Source organism: Anarhichas minor, unplaced genomic scaffold, assembly GCF_050575085.1.
Source record: "Anarhichas minor isolate MPS153535 unplaced genomic scaffold, ASM5057508v1 ptg000024l, whole genome shotgun sequence".
NCBI lineage: Eukaryota > Metazoa > Chordata > Actinopteri > Perciformes > Anarhichadidae > Anarhichas > Anarhichas minor.
Genome location: NW_027466470.1, coordinates 3,669,498 through 3,692,574, shown reverse-complemented (window position 1 = coordinate 3,692,574; position 23,077 = coordinate 3,669,498). Strand labels below are relative to the sequence as shown.

Here is a 23,077-nt window from a genome sequence, read left to right as displayed (position 1 = left end):
TTTGTTCATTCTTGAATCAAGAAATACTTTATTCATCATGTAAACCTTCAGTTTGTTCACATCCCATCAGTAAAGTCTGTTCAATGACTCTTGTTCAATGATTTCATGAACACATTCACTTCATCCTCATCATCTATTTGTTTGACCAGAATCTCAGTTATGTAAAGAGAATAATGAATGATTTACTTATTGATTATGATTATAATAATTAGTTATATAATACATCATAGTACCTCTTTTGTACAACGATTAAGAAAACAACAAGAACAACATTTAATCTGATATAGAAAATAAACATAATTTCACTTAAAGAAATCTTTACAAAGAGTGCTGAGAACTAAATCTCTTTGATAAAAGAAGCTCTGGTGATTTCTCTCTTTAAGAGCCATGCAGTGGAAGAGAAACAACAACTAACAAATACATCAATACTAATATTTATCAAACATTTAAACCTCAGAGCAGTTTACATTTTCATGAAGAGAAATATCAGTTCAGGTCAACAAAGATCATCATGAGCAGTGATAGCCTCCATGGCTAAACAGACACAGAAAGGAGCTCCACCTAAAGACACTCAAACATTTACACAACAATAATGAGAAGATGTCAAAGCACCGCCCACAATGTTTGATTGACAGCTGAAGAACAATCAGCAATTAAGCGGCAATGATGGAGACAAAATGAGTTTCAGGATTAAAACACAGAAATTAATTTACTGTTCCTTAAATCACTTCTGACTATTTTAGTTTACAGAACTCAGCAGTGTTTCCAACATAACCATAAATCAAAAGTCCAGCATAGAGAGGCTGAGTGAATGTGGTCTGGACTCTGTGGAGGAGAGTCATGGTTTCAGAGACGCTGTAGAAAGACAGAATACCTGCTCTGTGATCCAGGTACACTCCTACTCTGGAGGACTGAGGACCAGAGACGGGAGTTTCGATATTGTTGTACAAAAATCTAAAACTGTTTTCGTTACAATCTAACGCCCAAGATTTGTCATTCCATCCAAACACACATTCATTAGCGCTCCCTGTTCTGCTGATATTCTTGTATGCGACTGCTACATAAACTCTTTCTCTCCACTCCACCTCCCAGTAACAACGTCCAGTCAGACTCTCTCTACTCAGGACCTGATTACATGTAGTGAATCTGTCTGGGTGACTAGAATAAGACTGTTCTTCACTCATAAATGTTGCTTTTCTGTTCCCCTCAGATAATAACAGCTGTGTGAATGCTGTGTTTGGATCCAGTGTGATTTCACGTGAATATCTTAAGAACTCAGCTCTGGTCTTGGGCTCTGCTTGTGAAGGTGACAGTAAAACGTCCACTTCAGTCACTGCCAGTGAGACGTTTGTCCTCTTCTCTCTCAGAACGTCCTGTAGTTTATCTCTGACTTCTGACACAGCCGCCGTCACGTCCTCAAAGTAGCTCAGAGGACGGATATCGATGCCGGACGAGTCTGTAGGTTCTCTGAGTGGTGACAGTGAGGGGTAGTTGTGTAGAAACTGGTTGTGATCCTCTGTGTGTGAGAGCAGCTTCAGCTCAGCGTCTTTCCTCTTCAGCTCAGAGATCTCCTGCTCCAGCTTCTCCTGAAGCTCTTTGACTCGACTCACTTCACTTTTCTGCTGGGATCTGACCTGCTGCTTCACATCGGAGCTTCTTTTCTCCATGAGACGGATCAGCTCGGTGAAGATCTTCTCGCTGTCCTTCACCGCTTCGTCGGCAGAGCGATTGACGGCCTCCACCTCCTGTTGAAGCAGCTTCACGTCTTTCTCTCTGTCCTGGATTCTCTGCTGGATGTTTAGTCGACTCACCTCCAGCTCTCTCTGCCTCTCAGTCCTTTCTGCTGCAGCTGAGACTGTGTCGTGGCCTTTGTGTTCATCCACAGAGCAGAGGTAACAGATACACTGCTGATCAGTACGGCAGAACATCTTCATCACCTCATCGTGACGAGAGCAGATGTTCTCCTGGAGCTTCTTGGAGGGGTCCACCAGCTTGTGTTTCTTTAATTGAGCTACATCATAATGAGGCTGGAGGTGTTTCTCACAATAAGAGACCAGACAGACGAGACAGGACTTGATGGCTTTCAGTTTCCTCCCAGTGCAGACATCACAGGACACATCTTCAGGTCCAGTATAGCAGTGATCAGCAGGAGCAGCTTGGAGTCCAGTCTTCTTCAGCTCCTCCACTAAAACTGCTAACATGGTGTTTTTCAGCAGGACAGGCCTCGGTGTGAAGGTCTGCCTACACTGAGGGCAGCTGTGGAGTTTCTTCACATCCTCTTCATCCCAGAAGCTTTTAATACAGTTCATGCAGTAGCTGTGTCCACAGGGAGTAGTCACCGGATCCTTCAGTAGATCCAGACAGATGGAACAAGAGAAGGTTTCCCGATCCAGCTGAACTCCTTTCTGCGCCATTTCACCTCTCAGTAACAACGACCGTCTAAGTTTCACTTCACTAGAAGCGACTCTGCTTTGACTTCTGATCTGAACAACATGTGTTTGTTCAGTGAATGGAGGCTGTCAGCTCTATCGCTTCACCACCATGTTGGTTACACCCATCTTTAAAACTGTAGATCTGAAGGGGAGGGAACAAGGAGATATGTGGACAGAGTGGAGCCGGCTGTGTTTGAGAGCAGGAGGAAGAAGGAGGGGTTATCAAGCTGTGCTTCATTCCAGGAAGAGGAGCAGTGCTGTGAATGTGAACTTTGTTTCCTCATTTACAAACAGAGCCTCGGTTAAAACCTGCTCCACGTTTGAAAACATTTAAGTTTCTTAATTTTATAATATTTCCTCAGGCTTTGGTCATAATGCCATACTTCTCACTTTTACTGCTTAAAAACAGGCTGCTGACAATAGAGAGTTATCAAACTAAACAGTCAATAAATATTAATGTTCCTTAAGTATTACCTTACATATTTAATGATCGTTTCAGCATTTGCGAAAAACGGTTCAATTTTAGAATATCCACGAGAGACAAACCAGCATTTGAAGTTTCAGATGGGTTTGAATAAATACCACTTAAGTTATTTGTTGCAACTCTGAATCCAGAGGCAGATGAGCCGCTTCTTTAATTAATTGGTTGATAAATATGGATATATATATATATTTTTTGCTTTAAAAAAAAAAAAAAAAGATCCAGAGTCTGAACTGCAAATGTGTGACGGAGGCGGTAAAGCAACTTGGCATATTCGGGGCACAGTAGAAATTCATTCTTCAGCAGAAGTCAGTGAGTAGAATAAACGGCATTCTGCTTTCCTGCTGTGACGATACAGCTCATTAGCCTCCACTCTTCTTCTATTCAGACCTCTTCATCCTCGACCACCTCCTTCAAACCCCTCTTCTGGCAACCCTTAACCCTCTCTCCTCTCTTCCGTCAGAATAAATTGGCTCGTCTCCCGTCTCTAAGTGTTTGCTGTCAGTTTGTCTCAGAAGAGGAAAAGTTACATTTGCTGTCTCAATCTGTCTTGTGAATGGAGCGGTGAGGAGGAGTGATGTGTTTTATTGAAAGCTGAGGTCAAAATCTTAACATTTATTCTTTAAACTCACCTTCATAGCGAGGAGACTAGATTAGCGCTTAAGTGTGAGAAATTAAAAGCCAACAAGACTCAAGACTTTTAATAAACTTGTTTGTTCACTAAGCAGCAGCACTGATTCCTTTCTGAATAGTAAAATGATACGTAAAATGTGATGCATTGTTTGCGGCTCCTGCAGTCATTCGACAAGTGTGTCTCTTTGTGAGTGCATATGAAACACACTTTGACACGATTATTTTCCACTTAAAAAAAACCAAAAACATATTCATCACATTGCTTCGATGTATATGATAATGTTTGCGTTTGAGAAGGAGCCAGGGGGAGATTGGTGGTGTCAGACAAGTTTTGTTTTTGATTATTTTGGTAACAGATCTAATAAGTAGAATATCTCGCTAGCTTGTTGAACAATTCAAGTGCAATGAGTTTAAAAGGCTTAAAACCTTCTCAGCTTCGGGCTACATTTGTCTTCAGGCTACAGCTTCCACCGAGTGCCTCTCCACTCATCAGTGTCAGTGAATATAGTCCCCAATGTCATCATCCCAAACATGACTGAGAGGAACAGTGAGCTGCCCTCTGAGGAACAGCCTGTGGTGCAAAATGACCTTGGAACCTTATGCAAGGTTGTGAGAAATTAAATATGAGCTCAAAATACCTCCAGTAATCAAGAATGCATGTTTCTCTTTAGCAGTTGAATATTTCTGTGTGATGTGATTTATCAGAGCGTGTGACAGATTTTCTTTGCAATCTAGTTGTGAAAAATGAAAGTTCGGTTAAAAAATGTGTGCAGCCTGAAGCAGTGACAAAACATTGCTTTTTATACAGATTAAAAAACATAATATAATATTCTTTAGTTTTAGAGGAGCTGGTGGACAGATTATCTTTGGACAGAGTCGCGGTAGCAGTTTCCCCCTGATGCCCTTAACCACACTAAGTTCATCAGCTACAAGCTGTGGCTTCTTTAAGTTATCAGTCTGAAATATATACTCTACGAGTTTCAAAGTTCAACAAAAGTGCAGTTGAAAATGATCAAAGTGCTCTGAAAATCAGATCAAAAGAGATGCTTTTGGGAAAAAACAAACAAGATCAATAAGTGAACCGTCAGAGATACAAACTCTTCTCAATGACTCAGACACCTGAGAATAGTGTGGGTTAACAGAGAATGAGGCCTTAACCCAAAACCTCATCCTGGCCTTTCTTGCTCCAGGTGGTCACCTCCAATCCTGATCCCAGTCCGAGCCTCACCCTTTACCCCTGGCCTCAGACTCCTGCACCGTCCTGGCCGACAAACAAGCCTCTCCACCTTCATCGTCGTCACCCTCCTGCTTCAGCCTGAGCTCCGTCTCTCACCCCTAAACAAATCACCTGCAGCCGTGGACCCAGCAGACCGGCCGCTCGGTTTTCCAGCTCAGGCAGCAAAACCAATTAGTGTCTCTGACAGTCGGCCGCAGAGCTTCTCCTCAAGTTTCCAAACTCTGTTTTTATTGTCTTCTCCCCGTGACCACAAAACAATCTCGTCCAGTGACCCGAGTCAGCGCAGGTCAAGCAGAGAGGAGACGCTGCAGGACACCTCAGTGTTGTGATTCGTTTGTCCCCAGACTGTCCAAATCAGATCATGTTCATCCTTGTTTGGGTTTCCAGAAGGGCTGTTTTTGCCACAAAGCATCCTTGTATTTTCAGACTTCATTTATACGCAGTGTGCACGCGTTTTATTTTAAAGTGTTTATTGTTCCGATGAGTCGTTCAGCTCTGTGGCCTTTAGAAGTGTAGCGAGTGCGATTGCTTACAGTTGGCAAAGAAATGCGATGTAAGAACAAGCCAGCCGTGAGATTCAACCATTAGTCATTTCTTTGAATCATTTTATCAACACTTATTGTTGGGAAAGACGGTAATCAAGTTAAATCTGCCATCGTTTTGCTAAATCTTTCTTGTAATAGAAGTTTAAAAAGCCCCGGGGGGAGTTTTCTTATTAAGAGTTTTAATCTATGAGCGATCCAGTGTCTTAAACCATTGATGCCTACGCAAACAAACTATGAAATCCTTAAAAGACAAAAATGACGAGGCTTGGATCATCAATATTTTGAAGCAGTTTTGCAGGGATTTAGAAATCTGCATTTCCATCATCGGCTTTCCATTCAGAGAGTGTTGTACGTCTGAAGGCGATGTTTTAGACGTCTGCAGAGTGGGCACTCTGATTACACCGTACAACACTGAGTGAAATGATGGAAGAATAAATGAAATAGAAGATACCGGAAGAAAAAAGATGAAAGGCAAAATGTAATGGTGCACAAAAAAATAGGTGCAGGTGAAAACTTACGAGCAAAGTTGCACTAATTGGAGAAATATCAAAAATGGGGAGAGTGATGGAGAGATGGATGCAAAGCATGAGGACAAAGTGATTTACAATTATTTCAACTTGAGTGCCTTTCACCGTCTTTCTCATCATTTAAGTTTTCTTCCCTTCATCTCTAATTTTACAATCCACTCACTTTTCTCTCAATCTTTGCTCAAACTTTTGTTCACTGTACTATTCAGATTCAAATAAAGATTGTATTTCTTTCCCTTTTGCATTATATTGTTTGTTATTTATAATCCTTGATGAAAAATTAAATAATGTCATCGTTGTTAAAATGGTATTCTCTTTTTGTTTGGTCATTGTTACACCAAAATGTTTCCCACAATGCGCTTACGTTTGTTTGACGTATTAATCAACATAAATACGTTTCTAATCAACATATATTTGTCCTGTATCCTAAAATGCAGGGCAAAGACAATGATTGTTTTCATTACTGTTTGAGAAATGCAAGATTATCACTTCGTTACAGCATCCAAAGTCGCCCTCGAGACAAAGAAACTTGTCTTTGACAAGGAAATGCTGCTGTCTCGACTTCGAGAAGAAGATGGGATTCTCATCAAAGAGATGAGTAACCACTGCCGTTGCCTCAAAGGATCTTTAAAAAGTATGAAAAGAGAGATCCAGCAGATGGAGGACCTGGATAAACAGAGTATGTATTTAACTGAAATATAAAGACCCCAATGATCATTATTTGACAGGAGTTTATGTATTTGATCGTGATTCATTTGAATGCAGTTATTTAATGATCACAAATGTACAGAACAATACTGCCCATTTTAGGCTGTCCTTTTAAAATGTCCTTGGAGGCATATGAGGGGCTGAAGGATCTATTGCAAAATAAACTCCAGGAGATGGAGACACAGCTGAACATACAGGTTAGTATACTACATACAGACTTTTTTTGAGAAATACACTGGCTTCAGTTGTTGTTTTGAGTAGAAATGGTTGAAATTGGTGAGAGGTATTTTCTTTGCATGCAACCTTTCACTACTCTGACTGTCTGCGCTTGAGTCTTCATCATGCCCCGTGACACTTCATAAGAGTTTGATATTATTCTAACAGGTAAAATAGCAATAAAATGTCAAGAATTGTCTTTATTCTTGTTCTATAATTTCATAAATACAACAAACTATAGTTTTTGTATATATAATATAACTAGATACAAAACTTTATAAGCTGTGATATCAAATAGCTTTTGCGGCTCCAGACAAATTTTATTTGGTGGAAAATAGAGCAAAATGGCTCTTTGGATAGTAAAGGTTGCCGACCCCTGGTCTTGTCAATGCAATCTCTCCCATCATTTTATTCTACCGTTATTGCGCTACCTACTGCCACCCACTGGCATGGAAGAGTATTTATTACTTAGCCAGCCAATATATGAGGGGGAAACCAGAGCGCATTGCAAAACCAGCAGAGCTAGTGGAAGATGGAAGATAAAGCAACTCTGTGGAGAGGACCTCGGGTTCTCCAGATATGGGAGATTGACATCACCCTGGACAACATCGCCAGAATATTTAGGGTTAGTAAAAATGGCTTAGTTTCACTTTCACCTACGAATTCATGTTGAAAGGGGCTGTAATTGGGGCTCTGCAATTATGTAAGGTTATAAAATGTTAATAAGTTCCTTAATACCTGTTCTTAGAGTATAAGTATGTTTTATCTAAGTGTAGCCGAGGGTTAATGTTGCGCCTATACTTTAGGATAATAATAAAATAACAAACACGGGGCTCAGTATTCGGCGCCAAGATGGCAGCCACTTAATCGTTAAGAGCTTTACCGCCTAATTGCAGGGGCCCAGCAGAGGGCGCTAATGTGACACACATGTCTCCGTGGGAAACTAATGATAATAAGTTGTAAATGATATTGACAGAAATAATATGAAAATTAAATGGAGAAGTAATAACTTAAATTCACAGTAATGTCAGCAAATAATGGCCAGTGATGGCAAGTGGAATCATTAACTCTGTTACACATAACGTTAAATCTGAAAATATCTTCAACATCAGATAAACCATGACTGAAAATCCATGTTGAGTAAAAACCTTTCAGAGCTCCTAGTGTGGTTTGACTTGGACCGGTGATCAGGTTTTCTCCAGCTGAAAGCTGTTGAGCATTGAAATTGCATTTGAATCATGAGAGACACAGTGAATAGGTAAAGGTAATTTATTATTATGATGTAGTGATAATAAGGTCTGAAAGTCTCTCACACATCTGTGTGTATGAGAGAGCAGTATAGTAAAAACAACAGTGTAGTGACTAACAAATATCCAATTTGATCTTAAAGCCACTGGGGGGCGAACAGGAGAGCTTGTTTGGGCGCCTGTTCTATGCCACAAACAAATCACTGTCCAGTGCGCTGTATCTCTTTCGATCCGGTGATCCATTTATTTCGTTGCACATTGACACTATATCATTAAATCAACATTGTTGAGTCTTACTTGTATCAATGCATCTTAATTGCTTAGTAACAGAACATCACAGGATACCACACGACATGATAAGACGCATTGACACACCGTTGACAAACATAGTTTGAAACTATGTTTACTTTCACAAAATCCATTTTTGGCCTCTTCCAGGCCTGAAACGTCTTTTAAGATCATAAAAGGCTGAGAATGTACCTTAAGACGTTTCAGGCTGGGATGAAGCCAAAAGGCGATTTTGTGAAAGTACAGTTTCAAACATTTTCTTCAAAAAAACTGGCTCAGGACAGTTGATTTCACGGTGTCATGATGTTTTCATTAGAATCTGATGCTGATTTAAGGTTCATTCTCAGCCTTTTATGCTCTTAAATACTGCGACCACTACTACAGCTATCACTACTGATACCACTTCTAATTACTAATACTTCTACTACTAATAATACTACAAATATCACTACTGCTGCTACTAATAATACTTCTAGTACTACTACTATAAATATCACTACTGCTGACATTTTTTAAGCCACAGACACCGTTCGAATATCAAAATGTTCAGCTCTTTCAGGAGAGGGGTGAAATGACTTTTCATATTTGTAATCTGAAATTTGAAATATTAAGCTTTTTGCAATTTTCTTTTGAATGGGATCTCTATGGAGAAAATCTTCAAAGCCTTCTTCCTCATACCTTCAGCGACAGACACCATAGTTAGACATTTCAACTAGAAGGGTTTTCAGCAGTGCAGTTTAAATGCTTTCGGGCTTCAACATTTTTCAGACGGGTAGTCTCCCATTTCTGTATTTTCAGCAATGTTTTTGCAATTCATTTCAGCTTTCAGCATTCCAACGCATTTTCAGCAGGAAATGCATTTTCTAGTTTTGATGTTATAATTCAAATACAGGTAACACTTGTGAGATTTCTTCAGATGTGTAAATATTGTGTATATGTTACTGGTTAATAGTAAATGAAGATGGCGTACAGCTCAAATTGAAAAGTTTCAGGTTCGCCTGAAAAAAAAGGCACTAAAAGCATGAGTATCTCTTTTTAATGATGCAGGTGAAAGCTAAAACTCAAAACTACATTATGGCTCCAACAAACAGACAAAGATATTTTCATCTCTGTATTTGCAGCCGACACCAGCAAGTCTGTACCTCATATCCGAGACTGGTGTTGTCCTGGTGCCCGGCGTGACTGGGTTTTTTGGAGGGATAATTGTCCAGGACAGATACGAGGTTTGTGGTGAAGAAACACCTGCCGCAACGGCAAGCCTGCCTGTCCCCCAACCTAACCTCTTTCGCTTTGGAGCCAGGCCTGTGGCGTCTGTTAGCCGCTCAGGACCTGCAACCGCCCAAGTTGGGAGAAGTTTTTCCAGGTTTGTTTAGACCTAAACCAAATACAGAGGCATAGTTTGCGGACTGAAAGTGGCGCACAAATCCTTTTCCTGGCTGGGTCAGGGCTGCTAGCTGTGGGGTTGACCGGCCATTTCTTACTCTGTCCAGTTTGTCCGGAAATATCCTTCTTGAGAAAGGCGTTCCCAGTAACTGCACCACTAAATCAGTTTCTCCTCCTCCTTCAGCCATTTGATGTTAAAAAAACAAAGCTAGGTAAAAAACTAAAAATGGCATAATTTCTTCCATATCTTTCCATTTGAACTCTGACTGCCAACAACCTAAGTTTCACTTTAGTCACGTGCTCACCCACTGACCAATCACAGCACACTCTGCACCTCACGGCAGAGCTGCACCTGGAGTAATGCTGACGTAACTATAGGCCGGCTAGCAGGCGCTGACATGTCAAAGAATACGCCCAACATGTCAAACTAAAGATCTGATTGGTTGAAGAATATGACAATCAACAATATCGTCCCCATTCACTTAAACTGCACATGGATGCACTTGTGAGTCTGCAGGCCTGGGGCCTCTGTTCTTACCTAGAGACAGAGGTGAAATCTGATTGGATAAAAGCTCTACTTAAAACAAGCTGCACTGGAAGCAGAGCAACTGAGGAAGACAGGAGCTGTGCAATGACAAAATAAGATAATGGGAAAAATAATTTTATAAATTATAGTACATGTAGTGCATTTAAGAAAAATTATTAAATTATAAAATAGATATAGCTTTGTGATTCTGTTTAGGTCAGCAGAGAAGGCCTTGCAGGCCCTGACGGCCCACCACTGGTGCGAACACAGATAATTAACAGTTCAAAAGCTGCAAAAGGGATCCCAAGCTTGCATTACATCCCAAAAATACAAAACGCTGGCATAAGAATGTAGAATGAAAATAATGGTTAGACATGAAACACCCCGAAACACCTGTGATTAATTAACCATTAACCAGTATAATTACTCCAATGGATTTGGTCGAAAATTAAACGCGAGCAGGATAACGTAAACAAGGGTAATGGGGGTGTCCCTACGTAAGTCACTCGGGAATTCCCATTGACGGAGTTGAATCAGTTTAGGTGAAAAGAACTAACGTTATGGTATAGACGAATAGTTCCTATGACACATCAATGGCAGACACCTAATGCTGTCATAATCTGCAGGAGATACAAAAATATACGGGAATTAAATTAACCCATTCATTAAAATAAATGATGATGTGGCCGGGGGGGGGGCATTGTAGGATACAGGAGAAATATATGTTGATTAATAACGTAGTTATACGTCAAACACAAACGTAAGCGCATTGTGAGAAACACGGCAAAGATATGTTGATTAGAAACGTATTTGTAATACGTTTTCAGTCAAACGTAATTGAGAATGTGTTTTAGTATTGGGGGAACGTAATTTTCAGGAGACAGGGTTGCAACCACAGCATACATCATGTTGTATTTTGTTTACAAAACAAACCAATGCATCATTATAAACAAGATCATCACCATACACGTCTATCACATGTGATATAGAAAAACAGTGCATTTCGTATAGAATCTTTACTATTCTGGGTACGCAATCATAAAATCCATGGATGATCACATGAGCATCAGATGCAGGGAAACTGGACCAGATCCTGGGGTATTGGAACTATGTAACCTCCACCTCATACGGCTCGTTCAGAACGATGGGCTTTGCCAATTTGGACCTGTAGCGCCATATCTTATTATTCGGGTATATACGAAATTAAGCGTTACTAGGTAATGTAACAAATTCCATTCTCATTTCTCGTCAATATTTTATTAATTTTCATACAATTTTTTTTTCTATTGTGTTTTATGTGTTCTGTAAAAGAGTTAGAGTTTTGATGAGTTAAATGCGTGTATGTTTGAGTCAGTATATGACCAGATTTCCATCCTCTATGCAAATTTAACAGTTTCCAGATTGTTGTGTAATAACGCAACTATTAAGAGTTTCATTGAGAAACAATTAGTAGCCTAATTTTCCAGTGGAGTGGAATCTACTGGAAACCACTGCAGAAGAAGAGGGCACAACGAGATGATGTACATAAGAGCGCCAGTCAAAGCTCAAACAAAAACTACGTTGAAAACCTGAAAATGTGTCATTGTGGGTCACCAAGTCAGCTTACACTGCACTTTTATATTTTTAAAACCAACTTTTCCACCTCAGCCAACCATAAAATTATTCTCTAAATTTTCAGATTACTTTATGTAATGATGTACATATTCCAGAGATGCTTAGTTTGGGAGCTAGACGCAACCATTTTAAAACAGCAATCTGCATAATGACTTAAGCAGTTTGTATACCTTTTTTTGGCGTTGTTGGCCATATCGCTCTCACTATTCAGCTCTTCTTTTGCCCATATCAGGCTGCAGCCGGCTGATAGCCGGCCTTCAGTCAGAGAGGACGGCGCTGTGAAGTTTCTATCAGCAGACAGACGAACGGACACATTTCCAACTGTGTCTGAGCCTCTGAAACCACATCCATCCCCCTGCTCTTCCTCCTCACCACACTGCCCTCTCACCTCCGTGCCTTCCGTCAGCCTTTCCCTTTGTCTCAATTGGTTCTCTCACTCTTAGACTCCTTTTCATGTTTTAACTGTTAAACCGTTGTCACGCCTAGAATGTAACACTCATTCTTAGTTTCTGCTGTAAAAAACAGCAGAGTCACATTAACCTCTTCAGAGTTGATCAGCTATCTGTGTTGAGGTTTAGACTCTGGTCCTTGTACTAGGTTCCTTCTAGAAGCTGCTGTTGAAGCGGTTTGTCTGATCAATCTGATCAATCTTTGATCTGATTCAGGTGACTCTTCTTCTGAAGGCTTAGTCTGTTTTCACCCAAGAATTAATTGTACTCATCAGTGCTGACATGGCACTTTCCCTCCAGGAATCACATATTTTATTCTCATCACAAAAAAACAACATCATCATGTCATCTGATTTAGTTGATCCACATTCTGCTCTGATGACAAAGTGTTTGTAGAAAATGCTGGGCGGAATTGATTAGGATCACTTCAAGCTGCTCGGATTCATTTGCACTCACAGCGGTACAAAGAGCCAATCTTCCTGTTTTCTGGAGACGAAGTAAACACGAAGCTCAGGAGATTGGAAAGTGGTGATTAAAGTCTGTTGAAATTTAATGTGTGTTTCAAAAGTCACGACATGAACCAAACAAGAGTTGAGTTTTTAGGGTTTGCTTCCAAAAAATATATAATCTGATAAAAACTTTTTTATATGATCATGTGTTGATCATTAAAATACGTTGTATTTCTACAGAAAGTACGATAAAGAGTCTGGGGTGTTTTGGAGTGTTTGTTAAATGAAGCCATGAAACTGAAGAGTCAAAACAAGTTATTAGTCTTGAACTTCTAACTTAATCAAACCTGCTTACACACAGATACGCAAAGGGAAACCATGAATTGTTAATGTAACAATTATGAAAGTTAGACAGTTTCAGGTAAATCAAAAATATTTGTTGCATTTCACAAGTGACTTGTCCAAAACAAGAGGCAGATGAGAAAAGGTGAAATAAGAGGCATTCCTAGCAGAAATAAGGAATGGAGGTAGGTCAATATATTTTATATTTAGTCTCTCATTCCCACGGCCAAAAAAACCTACACATTGGCGGATGGGTCAAACCAACACAGGACTTCAACCAGCAGATCAGTGTTCGAGACCGGTTTGAGTGTCACTTTTTACTTTAGTGTAATTTTAGTCGACAAAAACCCAAACGTAGTCGCTGAAAAGTCATTACTTTCACTCAAAAATGTTTCACTTTTAATTTTGTCTGCTATTTCTTTATATTAATCTTAGACCTGTGTCAATTCACTTTTTAATAATCAGATTATATTGAATATTTCAGTAACCTAACCTCGCCAAAACAATCGTCATTTATGGTCAAAATAATTGACATATGATTTTATCTTCTCTGAAGAAAAAACAAGGTTGAATCATCAAGAATGCAGCTTTGTAGGGATGGCCATTTAAAGCCATAGTACCATTCAAAAATCACTGGGAACTACTTGATTATGTTTAGAAGACCGCCCATGTGTCACATCAACGCCGTCTCCTCGTCGACTCTTAGTCATGGAAAAAAAGATGAGTATCTCATTTTGACCGCAGGTGTTTTCTTTCAGCCATGCAATTTATTCCCTTTAATCAGCGGTGTGTGACGTGAGGAGATTCTAACTTGGTGTTAAAAACATAACACGATTCATCTGGACTTCTACTGCTGAATGTGATTATGAAATAATGTACACCCAGACCTCTGTCGTCTGCTCTGGTGGTTTCACTGTTATTTAATGGATCAGAGGAGGCATATATACTGTATAGTATATGAAGCTATAGCTGAAAATTACAGATTTGTGTGCGTGCATGTGTCAATTTATTTTTGAGAAGTTAAAATAATTAAGCTTCAGTTAACTCTCTCCCTGAGGCAGTGTGAGCAAAAAAATAGCACATTTTATTCCGACTAAATGATTTATTGCAACAGACTGGACAACCTATTTCTAAAGAAAGCTACTTTCCTGCTAAGGGTGTGAGAGAGAGAAAGTACATTTTTATAGATGACTCAGCAATTGTATCCACAGAGTTTCTCTATTATACAGAGTTTTCCATTCAGAGAATTCTTGACATTTTTCTGTTCCCATCAAACAGTTTTTAGAGCCGTGAAAGCCCCGAGGAGCGTTTAGCCGTGCCAACTCTTGTCAAAGCTCACAAAGCTGGAGCAGAAAACAGTCAAACTGCAGTATGGTAGTTGAACAAGGAGGCATTGCGATGGCGGTTTATGCAACAAACCGTTTTATTGTGTTTGTGTGTATTCAGCCGGACCGTGACTCAGCATAAAAAGCCCAGAAACAAATTCAGGTCGTTTTCACAGGTTAATCCCCTGAGATCCATTTTCCTGCTTTTCAATCAAAACACTGAACAGGTGATTGTGAGCAAAGAGCAGCACAAACAGGAGTCAGAATCGGTTGTTTTAGATAATGGTTTAAAATGAAGTGGTGGTAAAACATAAAACAAAGTTAAATCACTCTGGATGAGATGAATCCATGCTTGAGTGCCCAGAACAAGGTAAACCAATTGCTTCGAAACATGAAATTAGATCGTACACTACATGTAAGAATCTCTCTAGCAGGAAACACTTAAGAACAAAAGTTAAATAAAAATGGAACCCTTTCATATGGGGAGTCATTTTGAGTTATTCCTCAATATGTTAAGAATTCTTAATGACCGTCAGTGAACTCTCATATCATTCTGGTAAATTCTATTATAATGTTGCCAAGTAGGATGACTTTTAGCTTCATCTTAATCAAACTCAATTTTCTCCGAATGCCTGAGGGCACGAGGGTAATCTTTTAATGTTGTGCTTCAGTGTGGTGGTAAACAGTGATAGATTCCTTCAATCAGTTCATGAACAATGAGTTTGTCAAAGGACTGATGTATCAGCTCTACTGACTTCTCTCAGGGCAAACAGACCACAACTGAAAGAGATCACTTTATAGACCTGACTTCCCCTGCCACAGGTGTGATTCCCAATTAGCAAGGACGTGTCAGGTGAGGTGCCAGACACACTTCCTGTCCCTTCCATATATGGTCTTTTTAGAAATAAAGACAATTATTTAATCATTAAAAGCTCCAGGAATTTAAAATTATTTACATATAATATAAACATTGCTCAATGAATTTGCTCAGTTGCTTAAAAAACTTAAAAATAGCAGTACAATGGTTACTTTGGTTTTATTGTTAGAAAATTTAAAAAAAGCTCTTCCACACAAACACAGTGCACAAAGTAAAAAAAAAAAAAAAAAAAAAGCAAAAATAAGAACATGCCAAGACAATTAATAAAATAAAATGAAAGGAAATAAAATTAAATGTAAAACAAACAAATGATGTCTTGCCATATAAAACAGGATTAAAACACTAGGTTATAGTAACTCGTTCCCATTGTGGTCTTAGCCTGCCCAAATTTTGATAACAACAAAAACAACTTTTGAAGGAAATTTGCAACACGAGGATTTTGGTATTGAACACAAGCATGAGTCCGTTTACTGAATACAAATGTAGATCCAATTGTGTTTTTGCTAGTGCTGGGCAGGCTAACGCGTTAATGCATTAATTAATTAACGGCGACAATTATTTTATCGTGCGTTAACGCAGGTTTGTTTTATTTATTATTAAGCGACACTTTTAATAAAAATGTGTGCGTCTCTTCCTGTTTCCTTCACCTACATTCCCCTGGGTCCTAAGTCCCTCCATGTACAGCTTCTTATCACCCTCTATGTACCAACGTACATTTATAACAAATACCACATATATTACACGGTAATCAGCGTTGCATATTCGTCTGACCAAAATACCAAAAAAGAAATGATTAATTTAAATTATTTTTTTTGAGTTTTTAAAGTGTTTTGTTTGGAATATGTATAATAAGCATATCATTTAGTTATCGCTACTGAGATTTTAACTAACATAAAAACATGACGTAGATAGGTTTCCAGTTTCAAAGGTATATATTTCAAATTGCATCTATTACACAGATGAAGATACAATTGTGAACACCGGCTGAATATCTATTATCAGAATCATAACTGTATTTTAACTGCTACTGTGTAAAGGGAATACTGCTGTTAAAAATAACCTTATTTGTTTAAAGTGTTTGCAAACCAAATGTTATTGACCTTTTGTCCATATAGCAGTACTTTTAAAATATAAGTGCGCAATACACTACTTTTTAATTCATTATTGAATTTTGCACATAACAATGCGATTGATCGCAAAAGAATCATGCGATTAATCGCAATTAAAAATTGTAATCGTTGCCCAGCACTAGTTGTTTCACTACAGCTCATATTATGCCATTGCTGGTACACTCAACACTTGTTTCTAGACAGTGATCAGAAAGTTTTACTTTCAGTGGCCTTGTTGTCTCCTCTGTATAACCACAGCTATGGTGCTTTTGTGATTCTCTGAGGAACCTGGAGAGCACACAAACAGGACTAATGTGTCCTTCATTCAAACTGACAATTGTTGTTTCAAGATAAGGTGGATTTAAACAAAAATAGGCAATAACACGACACTTTAACAAAGCACCTTTTTCACTTTAAAGCCATTGATGCCTGTGTTTTATCTTGTATATATGTATTTAATGTCTTGTTGTAAATCAGAAATGTCTTGTCGTAATGTTTTTATACATTTTTTACCTGTTGCTGCTGTACTGACTGATAAGTCGCCAACTTAATTTCGTTGTATGTTTTTACAATGACAATAAACATCCGTATCCTTATTTATGGCTTTTTAAACGGGAAGTGATTTGGATACATAAATGAAAATTGCCAGATGGACTTTACATCTTTTTATTTAGTATTAAATTGTGTACATTTTGTTGTTGTTATGAATGAGATTGATTTAGAGTGTGTATTCAGAGAATCTTGGATTTTGTGTAAAAATGCAACACAAGAGCCACAATGAGGTGGATCACAGGATGGCACTGATTACTTGCAAAGTGTAGACAGGTGGGACTGCAGCTGACACAGATGACAGCCTTATTACTGCAGGCTGCAAACATCCAATAGGATGCTTCGGATGTGTCTGGCAAAGCTGTATATAAAGTTGTTTCTGGCACTCTCACTTATGCTTGATGTTGGAGTCAGGGGAGATGCTGGGCTTTGAGTCATTTTTATGCACTTTAACTAAAGATGACAATATAGAAACAGTCAAATTGAATGGTTGTCCTTTTGCCCAACTCCTAAATCTGTTTGGGAGGAGGTGCTGTTTATTTGATTGTCAGAGCAAACTAATAACTTTTTGTGAAAATTCCCCATAATCAGGAAACTTAATGTCACTCTAATCCTATTTACTATGATGGCTTCCACGAATTCTCAGGCTCATTTACATCAACCTAAAATGGTGGACACATTTGGGTTAGTTATTTCATACCGACTTCTGCCTTACCTTGAACCTGAGCATATTAATATAACTAGGTCTTTGGTCTGTGACCACATTTGTTAACTGCTCCAGAATGATCACACAACCCATCTCGGCTCCAATGCTGTTAACAACAAATTTCAAATGCTTGTTAAACCCCTGGCCAATTTAGTATGCACTTTTCTTTAAATACTACCTGAAGACTACCATCCATGTTTTAAATGACTAGCTGGATGAAATAAGACTTGTACATTACCTTTTTTGGAGGGATGACTAAATCAATGATCACTTTTGCCATTTTGGAGGGTTTCTTCAGGGAGTCTGTAAAACTCCCTATGGACCTCAATATCATGTGCCAGCTGGTCCAGTTAATGCGTTTTCAGGTTGAGGAGCTATGAATCTTCTCAATTTGGTGGATGAGATATTTTCTGAGTGTTTAGCTCCACAGCTTTCTGCATGTCTCTACAAGCATTTCACATTCACGAATTTTCTTCTGAGATCATAATAAAGAGCAAAAATGTAGGGATTGCTAAGGGAAATCCCAACCTCTTCTCTGGTTTTAATCAGAAGTTCCAAAGACTCACATTTGTTGGGAACAGAACTGGTACTTTGTGGCCCCTTTTCCACACAAACCTCTACCCTCTACAGACCTCACATTTAATCTCAAAAGGTGACTGGCTGTTCAGAATGTCCTCCTTCATATTGTGCCTCTCTGCAGGCATGTTTTGACTTCCATCCTAGAAACTTCTCTAATAACAGCTGAATACATTTCAAATCCTGGAGCTTAAAGTCTTCCGATAGAGGCAGCATTTGGGGGGTGTTCCATTTCTTCTGATACAAGGTTTTCAGTGCTGTCCTTTCCAGTTATTTGAGAAAATGCTCTGCTCTTCCCTTTGAGCCATCATCCCCTTGACGCAGAGCTTCTCCTTGCGAAATATGACGCCTTCACAAGGGAATAGAGCTGTTGAAGAACTGAGAATCTGTTTAACGTATCAAACCCAGTCATCCTTTTTTAAAGCCTCAAGTACTGCGTTGAACTTTCCTGGGTTGATCAAGTCCTTAAAGACGAGGTCTTTGTCAAAATTCTTTGCCACGATAAAAAGTCTGGCAAGTTTGCTTATCTTTAATTCTGACGTCAGCCCAATTGCGTCCAACTTCTCAGTTTTTGAGGAACACCCTCTCTCCCCTTGAACTGATCAGCATGTCAGATTTCACCATTTGAGTTAAAGTGTCATGTTATGTCTGCTGGAAATTGTAATGCCCATTGGCAAAATCAGGGAAAAAATTGCCTGAACTTTTTTTTCTTTTCACTGGTCCATCCTCTTTCACTTGCTGTCTCCAGAGGTCTGATTTTACATGCATAGCAAAGTAAAACTTGCAAGGCCAATCGTCTCTTTGCTGTTTGGTTGCTTGCCTTTTTTGGTATAATTTTGTCTTTTCCAAGAAGACAAGACTTAACATTTTTCGTGGTAGTTTCTTACTTTGCTCAAAAGAAGATTGCGCATGGTTGATCCTTGTGTGCAAGTGCTCTAGTAACGTTATCGGAATACTTCAGATGTCTTGTAATTTTTGCATACGGTGTCTCACAGTAAATGCAGTATTTCTTATCCTAGATCTGCTGAAGTGCAGCGTTTGCATTACCTCCGCTCCAATCAGTGATGGTGCAAACAGGTTTGCCTAATCGCGTCCCCTTGGCAGGCGGCGGCTGGGCCCAGTTAAGTTGTCGGAAGGCAGGTTAAATGGTTTTGCAGGAAATTACATTTGTTGTGCATGCTTTCCTATGAATAAATTGTGATGTATTCAATTTATTTTGTACAGCCCAAAATCACAATTTGCCTCGGGGCTTTACAATCTGTACACATATGTAGCAGAAACTCAAATCATACATTGATGTGGTGGTGTTCTTGGTTTAGCTCACCCGATCCACACCTGGGCAGGTGGTAGGTTAGTTAGGTGAGGCTGATATGGTAAAATGCCACTGAGTAGGGAAGGAGGTGGCAGCTTGCATTAGTTTGTTTCCCTTTTTGCTTAAAGTTTGGGTGAATTTCTGCCTTATTTTTCCATTTAAGCTTTACTTATAAATATCTTTTTTGCACTTACTCAAGCTTGTTCAATGGAATTATCACCAAAATAACAAATATATTTGTCGCCTTATTTTGCTAAAACGTACAGTTTTCTTAAGGCCCGCAAGCTAATCTTCTGAGGCCCAGAACTCGTCCACAGCTAAGGGGTTGGACATCTGTTAAATATATAGCCTACAGGTTTGGAAATGCTGTCTAAAAACCTCATGTTGAGTGTACCAAATCTAACTGTTAAAATCAAATTGCATCCATCACTTTCACAGCCCCCTTCGCCTGCTGCTGCTGCTGATTGTAGTTTGTGTCCTTGTGCATATGCAAACATTTACATGGCTGTTCTCTTTGCTGGAAAAATCAACTAAAAGTGACTATTGTCACCATGGTTTAATCGCAAACATTTTCTTTACACATTGTCACGAGGCATGATGAGGACTCAAACGCAGACAGTCAGGTGTAGTGAAAAAATAAGGTTTTTAATCAACCAAAAACAAAACAGGGAATCCAGGGACAAGACAAAAGACGAGGGGGAAAATCCGGCAGGAAAAGGCAGAACAGGCAGACTGGAAAACCGGGAACAGGACGAGCAAAACGGGCGGGTTGGACGGAAAACAAACACAATGATCTGGCAGTGAGTGAAAGACAGGGGTTTAAATGGTGACTAGGCAGAGTGAACAGGTGAGAGTAATGAGCTGATGAGGTGAGTGTGACTGGCAGGTGCACTGAATGAACTGATTAGGTGAGTGAGGAGCTACAGAAAGAAACAGACACAGAACACACAGAGCAAAGCCTGATCGTGACACACATGCTATATATATCCTGTAGAGATGGTAATGCTTTCTAAACCCTCATTTCAACAGGGCCAAATCTGCCCAGAGGGGACATTACACTGTAGCTGTCCGCTCCACCTCAGTCGTGCTGCCCTGTGTATGAACACACAAACCAGCAGCGAAAACCTATTGCGATTTTAAATGGATCCATTTTGAAATACATTATTCGTGTTTCCCTGAATAGCACTAATATATTTTTACTTGCTATGTTTAATTCATTCTTGGAGACATTTCTCTTGCCATTTATATATATCAACTCCAGCAGAGTCAAATTCCTCTGCATGCATGACGACGTTGTTACCCCTTTTGCTTTTTAGGAATATACACATCCGGTTGCACTGATGGCAAAGCTGTTCCGAGTCTTAAATAATCGGGTGTCGTGGCTTTATAATCTAGGAGGAGATGGTCATAGTGTGTTATATGAATTTTTTAAATACAAAAAAGTACTTCTCTTTTTTTTGCCTGGGCAGTACAGTGTGTGTGCGGCTGGTGGCGTCATTAAATGCCTCTAAAAAATATTTAGTATTACTAGGAAACTGTCTGGCCAATAGTGTAATCTGATATTTTATCCCAGGAGTTTTATCTATCTCATTTTGTTTTTAAACAGTTAAACAGTTCAACTTGCCTTACCTTGAATAAATTTTTCGACTAAAATACAACTGAGATTTGTATGATCATATTTGGTAAACATTTTGAACTTCTATATTATTACTGGCATCATTGTTTTTGTCTGGGGGTCGATGTACAGACTCTGGTAAACCGTTTACAAAGTTGATGTAAAGGCTGCCAACAGGAGTAAATGACATTATCAAAACGGTGTGGAATAACCTTTGCTGTTTTTTCAATAATATCCTTGACAAAAGTCTTTCCACAGTTTGATGGTCCACTCACCACCAAACTAAAAGGATGCTGTAGCCTGGCCTCCAATCCATGACCACCTGGACTTTCTTAAAAACTGTCTCGTTTTTAAGATGGAACTGTTTTTCATCGCGTTTAATAGTATCAGACAGTCACCATGTGTGCTTTGGTGTTCTGATTGGCCACAAAGGAGTGGACTAGACCAACCAGTGACTCGTGGCTAACAACGGATGCATTTTTAGCGTTTAATGTTACGCCTTTGCATTTGACCTGCGTTTTGCCATGTCTTGTGTTACAGGCATAACACTTTGGGCCCCCCCGACACAAACTCTGTGATGTAGTCCTCAGGGAGGCCACGTGTCCCCGTTTAACTCATCTGTCAAGTCACCAAGATACGAGCCGAGGGTCGGTACCAAGTCACCAGCCCTCGATGTGAAGACGATACTCTCAGTGTCACAATACAACACTCTCTCCTGCAGTGTATCTAACGGGTCGTAAAGCATCAGCTGTGCATGGGCCGTTGTCATGGCACCTATAAAGACCTTTACATCTTTTATAAGGGAACCGCAGCCGTCTGCGTGACGCCATTGCACCATAGCCACCTCATCAGAAATAAAGCAGAACTGCCGCACATCGAAATGATCGCTAAACATTAGCTGCATAAATCTGTCTGGGTCAGTTCACAGGAGGGCATATTGTTCCGCATGCTCAATCGGCTCCACAAAGAGTTTAGGAGAAGTTTATTACAACTTCTCATCGCCTTGTTGAACTTGATTTTGCTAGTGTGAAGTTTAATGCCCTCCTTTTCGAAATAGTCAGCGACATATTTCTCCTGATCTGCAGGGGTTCTGACATGTCCAGGGTAGCCCGAGGCCTCCTGTTTATATTTCAGAAATGTCTTGACATAACCCCTAAACAAGGTATCTCGACCACAACCAAGGACGTGGTGGTATTCACCGACTTGGCTAGCTGCACTCGACCGTATCTGTTGTGTTGGGGAAATGCCACACTTCATCAATGGACACAATCTGATACCCCTTTTCAACCGCCTTCTGAAGCTCGAAAGAGACCCACACCCCCGACAGCTGTCTGTCTCTGTCACTGTGTGTACATGCACTTGTCTGGTTCAACTCTTCAGCGCACTTGCTGCACAGAGGGAACATGAGTTTGTTGTGACAGCAGTAGGGCAGGACAGGATGGTACAAGCCTTTTGGGGGGAGCACAGTGCACTTTACAAACCCAAAATAATTATCGATAGAATCGAAATCCTTAAAGATAATCTGCGGATGTCCAACAGGGTACTGCTTTGTGGCCTGAACAGTCGGATACAGACTTGTAAAGTCGTAGTATCTGACTTTTTCATCATCACCAACCTGATGGTGTAACTTCATGGCATTTGTACGACCGCCAAAGAGTGCATTTCTGGGGTCGAGGCGTTCAGGCTTTCTGTATGTAGACATAAATGTCTGTACACTCTGGCTGTATTTCTTTAATGATGTCCACTCACACTCCCACATCACAACAACACGCAGACGATATTGATTTTGCAAGGCGTATATTTTGTCCGTGAACACTCTGTATTGCCTGCCATAGGTGACTTTGGTGACCGGATTCAAATCAGACGGCATGTGACATTTGACACACCCGTGGAAAAAGCACCCGGCAAATTCTTAGCATGTGTCTGCCGCT

At 39.8% G+C, this 23,077-nt stretch overlaps 1 protein-coding gene across 1 annotated transcript; it reads right to left on the bottom strand.

Annotated features, from left to right (window-relative positions):
• Positions 1–2,520, bottom strand: LOC142956519 (tripartite motif-containing protein 16-like). The gene has a single exon (XM_076098151.1). The coding sequence runs from the start codon at positions 2,412–2,414 to the stop codon at positions 735–737; it is 1,680 nt and encodes a 559-aa protein (XP_075954266.1). The 5' UTR covers positions 2,415–2,520; the 3' UTR covers positions 1–734.
• Positions 2,521–23,077: the final 20,557 nt, after the last annotated feature.